Below are 16,361 nucleotides of genomic sequence, written 5' to 3' on the forward strand. Positions count from 1 at the left end.
AAAAGAAGTTGAAGGAGTTCATCGCCACCAAACCAGTATTACAAGAAATGTTAAAGGGTCTTCTTTAAAAAGAAGAATAAAAAATAAGATAAAAATATGAAAAATAAATTGGCAATAAGTACATACTGTCAACATTACTTTAAATGCAAATGGATTAAATGATCTAATTAAAAAGACATACAGCGGCTAAGAATGATTAAGAAAAAAAGACCCTTACGTGTGCTTCACTTCAGATTGAAAGACACACACAGACTGAGAAAGTAAAGGGATAGAAATACGTTCTCCCATATAGTCAGTTTCCTTTCTATTTTGATGATGATTTCTTTAACTGTGCAGGAGATTTTTAATTTGATGTAGTCCATTTTGTTTATTTTTTCTCTTTATTTCCCTTGCCCTAGGAGATATATCGGGTATATCAGACAAGCAGATATATCGGATATATCTTCAAAATGTATAAAGAACTCATACAACCCAATACCAGCAAGACAAGCAATCCATTTAAATGGACCAAGGACCTGGAGAGACACTTCTCCAAGGAAAACATACAGATGGTTCATAGACATAGGAAGAACTGCTTAACATCACTAGCCATCAGAGAGAGGCAAACCACAATGAAATGTCACCTCACACCTGCTAAACGTCCGTCATCAATAAGTCAATGAATAACAAGAGCTGGTGAGGATGTGGAGAAGGGGGAACCCTAGTACATTGTTTGTGGGATGCAAATTGGTGCAACCACTGTGGAAAACAGCATGGAATTTTCTCAAAATTAAAAATAGAACTGCCTTTTTACCCAGTGATTCCATTGCTGGAAATATTCCCTAAGAACCCTGAAACATCAATCCAAAAAATTTGGGCACCCCTATGTTCATAGCAGTGCTATTTATAATAGGTAAGTGCTGGAAACAGCCTGACTGCCCATCAGTAGATGAGTGGATCGAAAACTGTGGTACATTTGCACTATGGAGTACTACTCAACAGAAAGAAAGAAGGAACTCCTGCCTTTTGCAACAGCATGGATGGAACTGGAGACTATTTTGCTAAGTGAAATAAGCCAGGTTGCAAAAGACAAATACCATATGACCTCACCTAATACAGGAACCTAACGAACACAATGAACTAATGAGCAAAACAACCCCAGAGGCATAGAATCATGGAACAGACTGACAGCAGTAAGAAGGGAGGAGAGAGGTGTGACTGAAAGAAGGTAAAGGGATGAGGCAAAGAACATATGTGAAGGACCTATGGGCACGGACAACAGTGTGGGTATTGACTATGGAAGTGTGGGAGCGGGCTGGGTGGAGGGAGCAAAGGGGGAAAATTTGGGACAACTGAAATAGCATAAACAGTAAATCATTAATTTTAAAAAAGGAAGTAAAGGGATGGAAAAAGATAATTCATGAAAATGGAAACAAAACAAAACCAAAGAGGTGGGGTAGCAGTACTTAACACCAGACAAAATAGACTTTAAAACAAAGGCTGTGACACGGGACAAAGAGAAGGACCCAGCAATTCCATTTCTGGATATTCAAAGAAAATCCAAACACTAAATTAAAAAGACATATACATCCATATGTTCATTTCAATGGAATATGACTCAGCCATAAAAAAGAATGAAATCTTGCCACCTGCAAAAACAAGGATAGATCTAGAGGATATTCTGAGTGAAATAAATCAGAGAAAAAGACAAATGTCATGTGATTTCACTTATATTGTGGAATTTAAAGAACAAAATAAATGAACGAGCAGAAGTGATACAGACTCATAGGTACAGAGAACATTTTGATGGTTGCCAGAGGGGAGGCAGATTGGCAGAAGGTTGGAAAAGGTGAAGAAATTAAGTACAATTGGTAGTTACAAAAACTCATGGGGCTGTAAAGTACAGCGTAGGGAATATAGTCAATTTTTAAATAGCTGTATGGTATCAGATGGATACTAGGTTTATCAGGGTGATCACTTCATTGGTTATATAAATGTCTAATCACTGGGTTATGCACCTGAAGCTAACATAATATATGTCAACTGTGATTGAAAATAAATTAAAAAGAAAAGGGGTGCTACTGTATTGATCATTATTCTTGTAATGATGAATGGTGGTGACTACTGCTGCTGCTGGTACTTCTAAAGGGTCCCTTTTTTCCTTATCTTCTTTGTAGGTTGGTTAGTAGAATAGAAATATCCCCTCCTCTCATGTAGTATGTAACAAAGTGAACAGAATGTGATATGCACTGCCTTTTGTAGCGTCTAGAAAATAGCAGATACTCAGTAAATGTTCATAAATTTGCAAGGCAGTGAGACCAGAGTTTTGATTATGTATGGGGATATTCAAATATAGGACAAAAACACTGTAGCTTCCTATAAGAACTACAGACAAGGGAGATAAAAACATGAATTAAAGTAGAGCCTGTCACTGTGGTTTTGGGTTTCTTACTGCTATTAAATTTTCAATGCTCTATATATTTGCAAGAATGACTACTGAACTGACACTAAAATAAGTGTCAATATATACTCTCTTTCAGATTTACCAAAAATTTATCTCCTGACAAGATAAATCTAAGTACCCTTAAAGGAGAAGGTGAACTGAAGAATTTGGAGTTGGATGAAGAAGTCCTCCAGAATATGTTGGATTTGCCAACATGGCTTGCTATCAACAAAGTTTTTTGTAATAAAGCATCTATTAGGGTGAGACTGATATCTGTGAAAAGCATTTTCTGTTTTTAATTTTTAATTTCACCCCTAGCTTTTAAAATAAATATTTTGTTTTAGATAATTCTGTAAAAAAATTATTTTTATTAACATAGCTTAAAAACACAAATACCTTAGTCTAGATATTTACAAGAACATGTGTCTTATGAGTTTAGTCATATACTAATATATTAGTTATTAATTTATTGATTTTAATTTTCATTTAAAATTTAATGTTATTAACATTTAAATGAAATTATTGGTAGTTTATTAACAACATAATTGGTTAAATTTGGCACATTGAAACTTTTTAATAGGACTTGTCAAATGCAACAATTTAATTTCTGATAAGTGAACATTTTATTTTAAATGAAGACATTTCAAATTATTATTATTACTACTTATTAAAACTTATCCCTAGTTGCCTTGACACTAATCAAGTCATATAACTTCTTGCTCTTAAAGACTAGGATCAGTTTGGTCTTGGCTCGGTAACTTCCTTGGTTAGAGCATCGACCGTGTACGCCAAGAGTGTGGGTTCAGTCCTTGGTCAGGTTACATACAAGAATTAACCAATGAATCCATAAACAAAAACTGATACTTCTTTCTTTGTCTAAAAATAAATAAATTATAAATTTACAAATGACTTGGCTTAGTTTGAAAATCTGCTCAGTAGAATCAGTGAATACTAATTTGTTTCATAAAATTAAAATTGGGCACCAAAAGAAAAGATTGTGGAAAAAAGATAGTCTCCTTAATATTTTGTTCTATCCTTCATAAACCTAAATGTCTACAAAGATATGATATTTGAGTGTAGGTTATGTTTGAATATTATTTATTTGATATTGCCTGTGTTTTACAACAATGACCTCATTTTGCATTTGTCTTGAATATGTACAATAAGATTGGTCAGAATTCCAGAATATAAAAAATTGTTTAAATGAGCAAAATACAAATTATGCTTTGCTGGGAAGTCTTGGCTAAAATTCTGAAATTGAAATATGTTTTAAGGACTGGGAGAAGAAGATATTTAAGAAGATATTTTTATTTCAAAAGATGACTAAGAAAATATGACTCGTCTTTTATGTAATAATATAGGTGCTACTGATTTTGAGAGTATGAATGAATTGCTTATTTAATATTTTGCAATTTAAGAAATAAGTCATCTAATACAATTTAATATGTTTATCATTATATTAAGAGAGAAACTGTGTTGGTTACTGTTTTACATTTTTTTAATGACTTGTTTTAAAGCAAAAACTTATTTTTATTTTTTTTAGATCCCATGGACAAAACTGAAAACACATCCCATCTGTTTGGTGCGTCCTGAATTGCCTCAGAAATAAACATTTATATAAGCATATGATCTAACTACTCTTTTACTATTAATGCATTCTCGGATTAGAAACTGCACTTCTGTAAAAGCTGATGATCTCAGCAGTATATGGCTACTTCTTAGAGTTTTTCTCTCATACTCCAATAATACAACTTTTCTACCAGATAGTAAGTGCCTTGAGAAAGGACTGAACACATTGTTTTCTGTTTTCATATTTGTCTTTTTAGGCCTTTAGAGAGACATTTAAAATGACTCTGCTCACTTCCTGTTTACTTTGCTCATAAAGAAATGAAAGAGAATGTAGTCTTCAATAATATTTTTGTAATATACATAAAATAAAAAAATATTTAATCGTTTACTCTTTAAATGTATTTTTATTAGTCCCTAGATAAAGTGATAATGGAAATGAGTACATGTGAAGAACCACGAAATCCTAATGGCCCATCACCAATTGCAACTGCTTCAGGACAAAGGTAAACTATTTCCATTAATCTGTATGACTGGCAAAGGAAAATTTTTATTAGTCATCTCTATTATCTGCAGTAATGTAACATAAAATTCACTATTTTAGTCACCTCTCTCATCAAATATTTTAAAGGTTAGTATGTATGTTACAAAAGTAGCAGAATTGATTTTTTAGCCTTTTCTATTTATCTTGCTTTTCTTGATATTTAAATAGTAATTATCAACCAAAGGCAGAGAGGTAGCAGAGGAGTTTAGGCATGCTATAAATCAGATGCATATCATTTATTCTGCACATTGATAAAGAGTTAAATTGATGCCTAAAAAATTGCAGACCTTTTGCATTACTCTAAAATTTATGAAATAAAGAATGCTCGCAAATTATATTTTGATAGACAAAATCAGATGCTAATAAAATAGAAATATGTCACTCATTTTACAAAGCCTTCTTGAAAAGTTAGAATAGTTCTTGAAAAATAGATCTTTAACGAAATGCCTATTTATTTTTGCATTCAGTATGTTTGGATCTTGTACTATACATCATTTTCTCAAGGCAGGATTTTGCACTGTTTTAGATTGTGCAACTATTAATGTAAAATGTTCACGTAGATTTATTTTTTAAATTATTGTTTGTTTATTTATTTTTAGAGAGAGGAGAAAGGAGAAAGAGAGGGAGAGAAACATCACTGTGTGGTTGCCTCTCACCCGAGCCCCCAACTGGGGACCTGACGTGCAACCTAGACATGTGCCCTGACTGGGAATCAAACCAGCGACATTTGGTTCGCAGGCCGATGCTCAGTCCACTGAGCCACAGCAGCCAGGGCTTGTTCACATAGATTCTAATGTGATTGGTGCCTCCTCCAATTGTACAGCTTGGCAGCCCTGAACATTTATAGTATTCTAGGTACAGAGTAAAACCAGTGAAGCTTAGACGCACATGCACATACACGCACTTACACCACCCTCTTTCACCAAGGTTAAACCACCTTTACACGGCGTATTCTAGCAGATGTGCAATTTATATTTGCACTTCTGGGAAAAGAGCGGTCACATGAACTTCTTTGTAGTTTTGCATTGTCCAGCAATTTGAGATTTTAATGAATATTTTCCAGTTTGATGGAGTAGATTGGAGCAGTTGGTCTTTTAAATTGGCTAGAGTCAAAAAATATTAGAAAGTAGAGATGTTTGTAAGATTATTGAAGGAGGAAGAGATCAAGAAAATTGCTATTAATGAAAGATTTTAATTAGGTGTGGCAGAAATTAGGTATTTTGTCAGTATACGTGCTAAATGTCGTTGATAGTGTTCTTCCTAATTCATGTTTTTATAATATCAATACTCTTTGTAATTTGGCTTTGTAATCATGATGACAGTCCTTTCTTTTTTTTTTTTTTTTAAATTACACGAGACCTTTTTTTTTTTTTTTTAAGATTTTATGTATTTATTTTTAGAGAGAAGGGAAGGGAAGGAGAAAGAGGGAGAAAGACATCAGTGTGTGGTTGCCTCGCACACACCCCCAAATGGGGACCTGGCCCACAACCCAGGCATGTGCCCTGACTGGGAATCAAACCAGCGACCCTTGGTTCACAGGCTGCCGCTCAATCCACTGAGCCACACCAGCCAGGGCGATGCTGACAGTCTTTATGTTTTGAAGCAAGGCAGTGTGGTTCATCTATTTCCATGTTTTTCAGACTTGCCTGATTGTAACAATCACTTAGGGTGTTTACTAAGTCTTCAGAGTCTTTTAGGCACCTTCTTTTGAAATTATGATTCATTAGGTCTATAGTGATTGTTAAGAATATGAATACGGGCCCTGGCCAGTAGCTCAGTTGATTATAATATTGTCCCAATACTCCAAGGTTGTGGGTTTGACCCCTGGTTAGGGCATAAATCAGTAAAACAACAAAACAACAAATCGATGTGTTCTCTCTCTCTCTCCTTCTCTAAAAAAAAAAAAAAAAAATCAATAAAAAAAGAATATGAATATGTATTTTTAACAATTCTTTATAGTCAGTGCAACTTAGGGAAACACTGACCTGTTTGATTTTGTTTCCAGCTAAGAGATTAAAATAGAGGGAAATAAATAATTAATAGGCTTAGAAGAAACTTACTTGTAAACAGAAATTTTATCTTTTTAATTTACAAGGGATAACATAACCATAAATGTGCAGACTTAGTCATTGATACAGGTATCACCCTGCTGATAGTAAATACTGCAAAACTATTGTAACACTTTTTAAAGATTTTATTTAGTTTTAGAGAGAGGGGAAGGGAAGGAGAAAGAGAGGGAGAGAAACATTGATATGGGATTGGTTCTCTTGCACGCCCCACAACCCAGGCATGTGCCCTGACTGGGAGTCGAACCAGCGACCTTTCGTTTCTCAGACTGGCGCTCAATCCACTGAGCCATGTTAGCGAGAGATGTAATGCTTTTTAATGTGCATACATTAGAATAGATAGGGATGAATATTCTGAAGGGTATTCCCGTATAATTATTATAGAAATATTCTTTCCAACTCCAGGAATATTTCTGCCTAAGTGACTGGTATTTGTCCTTAGGATAAAAGCAGCTCCTCTCTAGGATGCTGGTGAGTTCTTACTCTTTGACTCTTAATTCTCTAAACCCAAGTTAGATGGTCACCTCTTTTTATAACAGCTGTGTCAGGCAAGCCAAGGACTATATAAATTATTTCACATATACTGTCTCAGTTAAGAACCACAACAATCTTTTGAAATAGGTATTATTTTCATTTTACAAATGAAGAAACAGGCTCACAGACTTTCAATAGTATTAATAATAAATACTACTGTTAATACTACAAGTAATAGTTATTTTTGTGAAGTATCAGAAGAGGTGGACTGTTTGGTTAATATGCATTATTTTATGCAATCTACAGATAACCTACAAAGTATTACCTGATTTAAGAGATAAGGCAGGCCCTGGCTGGGTAGGTCAGTTGGCTGGAGTGTTGTCCTGATACACCAAATTTGTGATTTCGATCCCCATTCTGGGTACATGCTACAAGCAGCCAATGAGTACATGGGTGGTGGACAGCAGACTTGTTCCTGTCTCTCTCTCTTTTCACCCTCTTCCTCTCTCTCAAATTAATAAATAAAAATTTTAAAAAATATATTGCATAGAGGTAAGTCACATGAGGCTTAGAAAGGTTAAGTGATTTACTTTTTCAATAAGATAGTAAATCAAAACGCATAGCGGCAGATACACTGGAGGCATATACATGATCCATAAAGATGACGGGTTCACTTTTGTACGTCTTGGCTTTGAAATGTGTGAGAGCAAGCCTGGTGGAGCTATGTAGTGGACATTTGAATTTTATAGCCTGAAGGGAGAGATTTGGATAGAGACATAGATTTAGGAATCATAGTCATATTGATAATAATTGAAATAATGTGCCAGTTGGACAAACTTTCACCACCCCTCCTGCCAAAATATATTGATAGTCTATATTCCAGTTATACTATACTACTGTATTCATTATTCTCAAAATATAACCTCTGCTTTCCTATTTATCTGTGCCTTTGTTCATGCTTTTTCCTATTCCAGGATTTCCCTTCCTTCCCATCTCCTCCCACGGAAAGTTCTTTTTTTTTTTTTCCTGGACATATTTCTCCCTAGTTATAAGCAATTTCTTCCTCTTCTAAGTATACCAATGATTTCTTTTTAAAAACACTTAATTACAGATAGCCTCATGTTTCAGTCACTAGGGATTTTTTTTTTTTCCCCTCCCCAAGTAACTCGTGAGCCCTATAATACCATAACTGTATTTTGGTTTTCCTTGTATCCCAGCGTTGTTCACATAGTAGCTGCACAGTAAATATTTCTTGAATAGAATTAGAGAATGTGAACTTTTTGTTACCTTGTTCCTAAATTATGAGATTATATTCCAACTGAACTTTTTTTTTTTTTTAATTTTTTAATTTTGGTTTTTCAATTACAGTTGTCCCCTTTTCCCCCAATTTCTCTCCCCCACCCAACCCACCCCCTCTCCCACAATCATATCCCTCCCCATTGTCCATGTCCATGAGTCTTTCATACAGGCTCTTTAATTAAACCCTTCCCTTACTTATCCCCCTTCTCTCCCTCTCCCCTCCCCCCTATTGACTGCTATTCTGCTCTTTGTTCTATTTAGTTCCTTTGTTTGTGTTGTTCTTTAGTTTCCTGTATTAGGTGATATCATATGGTATTTTTCTTTCTTTGCCTGGCTTATTTCACTAAGCATAATTCTCTCTAGTTCCATCCATGGTGTTGCAAATGGCAGGAGTTCCTTCTTTCTTTCTGCTGCATAGTATTCCATTGTGTAAATGTACCACAGTTTTTTGATCCACTCATCTACAGATGGGCACTTAGGTTGTTTCCAGCACTTAGCTATTGTAAACAGGGCTGCAATGAACATAGGAGTGCATAAGTTCTTTTGAATTGGGGTTTCAAGATTCTTCGGGTATAATCCTAGTAGTGGAGTCGCTGGTTCAAAAGGCAGTTCCATTTTTAATCTTTTGATGTATTTCCATACTGTTCTCCATAGTGGCTGCACCAGTCTGCATTCCCACCAACAGTGCAGTAGGGTTCCCGTTTCTCCACATCCTCGCCAGCACTTGTTGCTTGTTGATTTGTTGATGATGGCCATTCTGACTGGTGTAAAATGGTATCTCATTGTGGTTTTTATTTGCATCTCCCTGATGGCTAATGATGTTGAGCATTTTTTCATGTGTCTATGGACCTTCTGTATGTCCTCTTCGGAGAAGTGTTTGTTCAGGTCCCTTGCCCATTTTTTAATTGGGTTGTTTGTTTTCTTGATGTTGAGTCGTATCAGCTCTTTATATATTTTGGAAATCAGTCCCCTGTCTGTGATGTCATTGGCAAATATGTTTTCCCATATGGTTGGTTTCCTTTTCATCTTGCTGATGTTTTCTTTTGCTGAGCAGAAACTTCAGTTTGATGTAATCCCATTTATTTATTTTTTCCTTTATTTCTCTTGCTTTAGGAGATGTATCCGTGAAGAGATTGTTACGTGAGATATCTGATATTTTCTTGCCTATGTTTTCCTCTAGGACTTTTATGGTGTCACGGCTTACATTTAAGTCTTTGATCCATCTTAAGTTTATTCTCGTGTGTGGTGTTAGTTGGTGGTCTAGTTTCATTTTTTTGCAGGTCCCTATCCACCAACTGGACTTTTTATCACTCTTTGTATCAAGAATTTAGCTCTCTTATTTATGCTGTAGATACAAGTTGTCTAGACTAATTATTTTTAGAAACTGATTATAAAAATTTAATTTTGGGAATGCCCTCAAGTTATAAAAATTGTTCATCATTTTAAGAAAAGCATTTTTATTACTTACATGTAACCAGGTTAGACTGCTGTTTTAACAAAAAATTGTTTTTAAAAACAATATTAATAATTATGATAGTTTGTATACCTGTGTGAGAATATTAACATAACTTTTGTTTTAATGGTATTTTTTGGCTTTAGCACATTATTATTATTTTTCTTTACTTTTCCAGTGAATACGGCTTTGCTGAAAAAGTAGTTGAGGGAATTACTGTTTCAGTAAATTCCATTGCCATCCGCATTGGAGCAAAAGCCTTCAATGCATCCTTTGAACTTTCCCAGTTACGGATCTATAGCGTAAATGCAAACTGGGAACATGGAGATTTAAGATTTACTCGTATTCAAGATCCACAGAGAGGAGAGGTAAAGATTTTTTTCTTTGTTTAACTATTTTAGTCACTGATAAATGTTTATTTAAAAAACAGAAGATTTTATTTATTTATAGAGAGAGGGGAAGGGAGGAATAAAGAGAGAAAGAGAAACATCAATGTGTGGTTGCCTCTCGAATGCCTCTACCTGGGTACCTGATCTGCAACCCAGGGCATGTGCCCTGACTAGGAATCAAACCACTCAACCCACTGAGCAACACCAGCCAGGGCAGATGTTTAAAATAATTACTTCTTAATTACTTGTTATGGTTACCTAGATTCACATATTACTAGATTTACTCTTGCTTTTTGACTACTCCTTTCTATTTTATTCTTAATCATTATTAAATGTACATCTATAATGTTTTCATTGTAATAAATCTCTCAACTTACAGAGTTAATAAGTCCTATTTTAACTTTACAGCTACTCAGCATTGAATTTTACATTTACAAACTAAAATATAAAATATGTCATTTAAAATTTTGGTCACATGATTCAAATACTCTTTGTGCTTTATATTAAAATTAAATTAGTTAGAATAAAAGCATTAACAGTTTTACAGATGATGAATATAATTAGGAGGATGTGTTGCTGAATTTGTTAGAAGTAGACAATTTTCCAAAACATAATCATAGTGACTTCACCACCTAGAATGTCATGAAAATTAGTGAAAGGGTACATTTCTATTTTTTTTTTAATCTTCATTTTTTTCATTCTATTTTGCATGTGTAAGTGAAGCTAATGTTTGTGTTCTCTTTAGGTTTTGACATTTAAAGAAATAAATTGGCAGATGATTCGAATAGAGGCAGATGCTACCCAAAGTTCACAACTTGAAATTATGTGCGCTCCTGTTCGATTAATAACCAACCAATCAAAAATCAGAGTCACACTTAAAAGAAGAGTAAGTTAGCAGGGTTTTCCTTTTTGATTCATGTGATAACTATTGGAATTGACAGGAAATTAAAAATAATATTTAGGTAAAACATTGTCATATTAAAACAGTGCAAAATAAAAGGAAACGTAGTAGCTTAAGCAATATTTAAAGAAACCTCCTGTAATCTTAACATTTTTCAGTCATCTAGATTTAATACTTAGATTTTTATTTTATTTATTTATTTTTAACATTTTATTTATTTTTAGAGATAGGGGAAGGGAGGGAGAAAGAGAGAGAGAAACATCAATCTGTGGTTGCTCCTTCCACACTCCCAACTGGGGACCTGGCCCACAACTTAGGCATGTGCCCTGACTGGGAATCGAACTAGCGACTCCTTGGTTCATAGGCTGGCGGTCAATCCACTGAGCCACACTAGCCAGGGCTAGATTTTTACTTTTCATGATTACCAGATATCCGTTGAATATTAACAGTTTCACAATTTTATTTCTCCTATTGAATCACTCAGAAGTGGGTAAGCTTTAGTAACCAAGACTACTAGCTTTAGATGATTATTAAGATGTGACTGGTAATTAAGATAAATAGGGAGGATAGGTATTTAAGGATATCAGAAGTTGAGAGTTTACTATGGATTGTGATGAAATTTAATCACAGAGTAATACCTTATTTTAGCCATGGCTTAAAGTTCCAACAGCGTGTTATGTATCACTAGACACAAATTACTATATTAAATTAAATTGGAAAAATATTTTTTAGAGTATGTGATTAAAATAGCATTTTAGTTTTTAATTACTGTTAATGCCCTTTTTGCTACTAGAATTAGTTGAATTAACAAAGATAATTAAATGATTTATTAGTTATAAATAAAGTATTTGTACCTATATTCATTTTACCTGTTTAGGAACAGGAATTTGTCAGTCTTTTCTACCACTGTATCGCCAATACTAGAAGATATTTTTCTGTACTTTTGGAACTCATTAAATATTGGGTGAATGAAGGAAGGATCCATATTTAATTCCATTCAAAAATTAAACTTTTTAAAAACAAGTACATTATACGTTTTATTTCTTGGCTTAATTTTATGAATCAATTTTTTTTTTTGACAGTTAAAAGACTGCAATGTCATTGCAACAAAGTTAGTTCTAATATTGGATGACTTATTATGGGTTTTAACGGATTCTCAATTGAAGGCTATGGTACAATATGCAAAATCTCTTAGTGAAGCAATAGAAAAATCAACAGAACAAAGGAAGAGTATGGCTCCTGAACCTACACAGGTATGCTCTTTAAGCTAACAGGAAAAAACCTTACTTTACGTGTAAATGGTTTTAAAATCAGAATATGGATAGTTTATGTGAAATAAATTGTAATACTCTGAGTCCAAGAATCTTATATATCTTACTGTATAATTTTATATACTTGGTACCTATATGAAAACATTTATTAATTGTATTTTTCTCTCTATAGTGCTTGTCTGGAGGCCTGTATTAGGCACTAGAATTAATGAGGACAAAAATCTTTGATACCTCTTTTCAGGAAGTTAAAAATATACAATTTTAAAATCACTAAAGTAAAGACAAAAGGAAAAAAACCTAGGTAATTATAGTCAAGGGTGGTATATGAGAATTAATAGTGCAGAAAACTGAAACCCTGGGGAATTGCTGAAGTTAATCACAAAACTGTTCAAGTTGTCTGATGACTGGTGCAAAAATGAGGGGACCATACCAATTACTTTTTAAAAATCAGAAGCAGTAGTAGTTTTGTCTGAAGAGTAAAAGATTTTCTAAAAATCTTTCCCAGTACTAAATTCTGAGAATTTACCATGAAAATGTTTGTTGAAGTGATATTGAAAATCCCATTGTGTAGTGCCTTCATAATTTTATAAAAAGTACAATTGAATTTTTATGTTAAATGTCAATTGAGAAAAATGAATCAGGAGTCTTTGCCAGACTTAAATGACAAAGTTTTATTCAGGGATCTTAAATGAATTGCAATTTGAGAAACACTACCAGGCAATACCTAGAGTGTTCAGAAGCAAAGAGAAAAGTTGAGAGTTTTTATAGTAAAACAAACAAATAAACAAACAAAAAAACATACTTGAGAAGAACCAGTTATCCATTTTTAGCCTCTGGGTTGGTTGAAGAAGGTAATCTTCCAGATGCCAGGTGGTCTGGATAATGAAATAGCCTTTCCTAAGTATGTCTGGTGGATAATGGATACATTTGTTTCTAAGTTCTTCACATTGTTATCTGTAGGATTTATGTACATCCAGGCACTGACCCATAACTGAAAAGTTTGAAAATTTAAGCCATCAGGCTAGTTAAAGTAAAATAAAATAGTTTCGTGATGCTTCTGCTTACTCTTATTTAATTAGTTTGTTAACTTGACTACAGTGACTCCATTTTGTTTCTTCAGTCTTCACTCTTCTTCACTACTCTCAATAAAAGCTTAGGGGTTATTGTGGAATCATATGTCTATGAAGGTACAGTATTTCTTTGGAAACTGAGTAATGTATTTCAGGTTTATAGCTTGGAGATTTGCTTGTATGTGAGAATGACATACATTTAAGCCTTCCTATGTTTATTGGATTGGCATTATTTATAGCCTGCCTCCTCCGTCATAAGGTGCAGGGCAAGATACTGGGGATATAAAAATGAATATTATCTGACCCTGCCCTCAAGGATCTCAGAGTATAATGGGGAATCAAATTAAAACAAATCATTGCCCTAGCTGCTGTGGCTCAGTGGATTGAGCATCGTCCTGCAAACCAGGTGTCGCTGGTTCAATTCCCAGTGAGGGCACATGCCTGGGTTGCATGCCAGGTCCCCAGTTGGGGGCGCGTGAGAGGCAACCACACACTGATCTTTCTCCCCCTCTCTTTCTCCTTTCCCCTCTTTCTAAAAACAAATAAATAATAAAAGTGGTTTTTTTAAAAAACAAAAAAAACCCAAATCATTGCAATTTAGCACAAATGCTAGGGTGCAGAATTAAAAAGAGGAGTGAGGCACAGAGAAGTTTTAATCAACTACTTACAGAGTTTGGAAAGGTTTCACTAAGAGGATAATGAAATTAAATCTTAAAATGCATAGATGTTTATAGGCGAGGGAAAGGGTATTTCAGATGAGGAAAAAGACTGCAAACGTGTGGTGATGTTAAAGAGCATGGTATTTCCTGATAAAGATAAAGCATTTGGTGTTACTAGAGCCGTGTTTTTGAGAGTGGGGTACACATGCCTCTGGGATATATGACAACTTTGCAGGTTTTTAGGAAACTGAATACCACATCTTCCATTTTGATGTATACTAGTTCTTAAACTTGGTCTATCTGAGAATGTTCTTATGTTAAGATGTCAGACTGATTCTCCCTTTCTGTAATTACTCTTATCCTACTTTACAATGAAAGGCATTCTTCTTATTTGTCCTCATTCTTACTGTAATGGATTTTTCCGGGGGTGGGGGGAGGGAACCTCAGGAAGCAACACAGGCAATTTGAAAACTTTCTATCCTTATCAGAAGTGAATGACCAGTGATAAAGAAACAAGTCAGGTGATTTTCACTTGTTCACTTTCAACACATTTGAAGGAGGATCTAATAAATGTCACCTTTTAGGTTATTAAAAATAATTTTTTATAATAGATCACTTTGTGAGTCCTAGAAAGTAATTTGAAGGACTTGAAGAATCGCGTTACATTGCTAAAACAAAACTCATTTTATTCCAGTCTACCTATTTATGTGATCAAAGTTTTTCAGAGCTGTCGTAAAAACAAATAAATAGATAGATAATTGATGGTAAGCCCTGTATCATTCTACCAGTAATATTTATTCCATAAGATAATCTTCATAATTCTCTGGGGTGATATAATTTTAAAAGTTTGATGAAAAGGACACTGGACTGTAGCAAATAATAGAATTTTCCTGGGCAGGTAGACTGACTGACTTTAAGCAGAAGTATGTGGTGACTAAACACGAAGTGCATTATATGTTGAAGAATTTGGACTTTTTCCTATACCCGTGTTGAAGCCCATGGAAGTTTTTAAATGGGAAAGACGGTCAAATATGGCATGGCGGTATTATAAAGAATGGACAGAAAAAGAGATAGCTAGCGTCAGAGGAGGGGTGGACTTTAACCTCTGGCAATGGTTTTAAAGAAGAAATAAAAGCTAAATTGGGAAGAGTAGCAGTCATCAGTTGAGGATAAAGAAGAGGGAACAGTTGGTAGTTCTATTAGCTAATTATGGGAATGCAGAGAATGAAGCGGGTTTGATTAAGGGAGGTAAAGCTAAGAAAAAGTATTGAGTTCTATTTTGGAGTTGAAAAACAATTGAAGAAGTACAGGATGTAATATTTTACAATTTTGCTACCATAGACATAAACAGTGGTCTGTTAAGGCTTGCAATGATGATTTAAATAGCTTAGGATGTCATTAACAAAGATGGTAGCTGAAATTGAAGACTCATAGACAAAGTGTTGATGTTACCATAGCTCTTATTTATATGTGTGTAGGCATGTTTATATAAAATAGAATATAGATTAGAAACTAGATAAAGCTACAGATTAGGAAACTAGAAAGAAGAATAAAATTCTATAATCTTATCAAAAATAAATGTTAGCATTTTGAGGTACTTCTTACAGATTTTTTTGCCTATGCATTTATTTGCATTTTCCTGTATTAAGTGGATATATACAATTTTCTTCCATGTCATTAGTCTTTATAATTAGTATTTTTTGTTATTCTATAATACTTCATAGATTAATTTAAGCATTCAGATTACCATAGAGTTTCTTCTTTGGGTTATAGTTGTCATATCACTACTTTAAGTATAATAAAGAATGTCCTGATTATTTGAGGTATCAAGACAATGTATTAGAGTGAAGTAGTTGACAGCTTAGCTCCGTGATTTGAGAGCCAGCTTTTATCATAAGTATTTGCTTATCCTCATTCTTTCCTTCTCTAAGAGAAGAAGGAGGACTACATTGAGAATAAGATTAATCACAAGGTAAAGAGTTCATTGTGACTCACTTTCCCCCACAGACAGCACCCAAACTCCTGAATCTATCACAGCATTAAGTGAGCGGTTTGTAGAGAGATGAATGTTTGTTTATTTAATTTGTGTCAGTATTTATCTTGATGAATAAGAGAGAAAACATGATTAAATCTTTTAAAGTAGATGAGAAAAAACGTAAGAAAAAATTTTTTTTCTGATGGAAATCAGTGTAACAATTAACCAAAAGTTTTACTTAAGTCCCTAGTATTAATGACTTCACAACTACA

General features: G+C 34.1%; 1 protein-coding gene across 1 annotated transcript in view; it reads left to right on the forward strand.

The window, feature by feature from the left end:
- Window positions 1-16,361, forward strand: part of BLTP3B (bridge-like lipid transfer protein family member 3B) — an 86,900-nt gene that overhangs the window by 27,628 nt on the left and 42,911 nt on the right. The window contains exons 2-7 of the mRNA XM_090272641.1: window positions 2,520-2,682; window positions 3,966-4,004; window positions 4,403-4,494; window positions 10,003-10,192; window positions 10,959-11,099; window positions 12,197-12,367. Of these exons, the coding sequence (XP_090128767.1) occupies window positions 2,520-2,682; window positions 3,966-4,004; window positions 4,403-4,494; window positions 10,003-10,192; window positions 10,959-11,099; window positions 12,197-12,367 (796 nt within the window). The remainder of the gene's footprint in view (window positions 1-2,519; window positions 2,683-3,965; window positions 4,005-4,402; window positions 4,495-10,002; window positions 10,193-10,958; window positions 11,100-12,196; window positions 12,368-16,361) is intronic.

Source organism: Furipterus horrens, unplaced genomic scaffold, assembly GCF_987537825.1.
Source record: "Furipterus horrens unplaced genomic scaffold, mFurHor1.1.pri manual_scaffold_4, whole genome shotgun sequence".
NCBI classification, from domain to species: Eukaryota; Metazoa; Chordata; class Mammalia; order Chiroptera; family Furipteridae; genus Furipterus; species Furipterus horrens.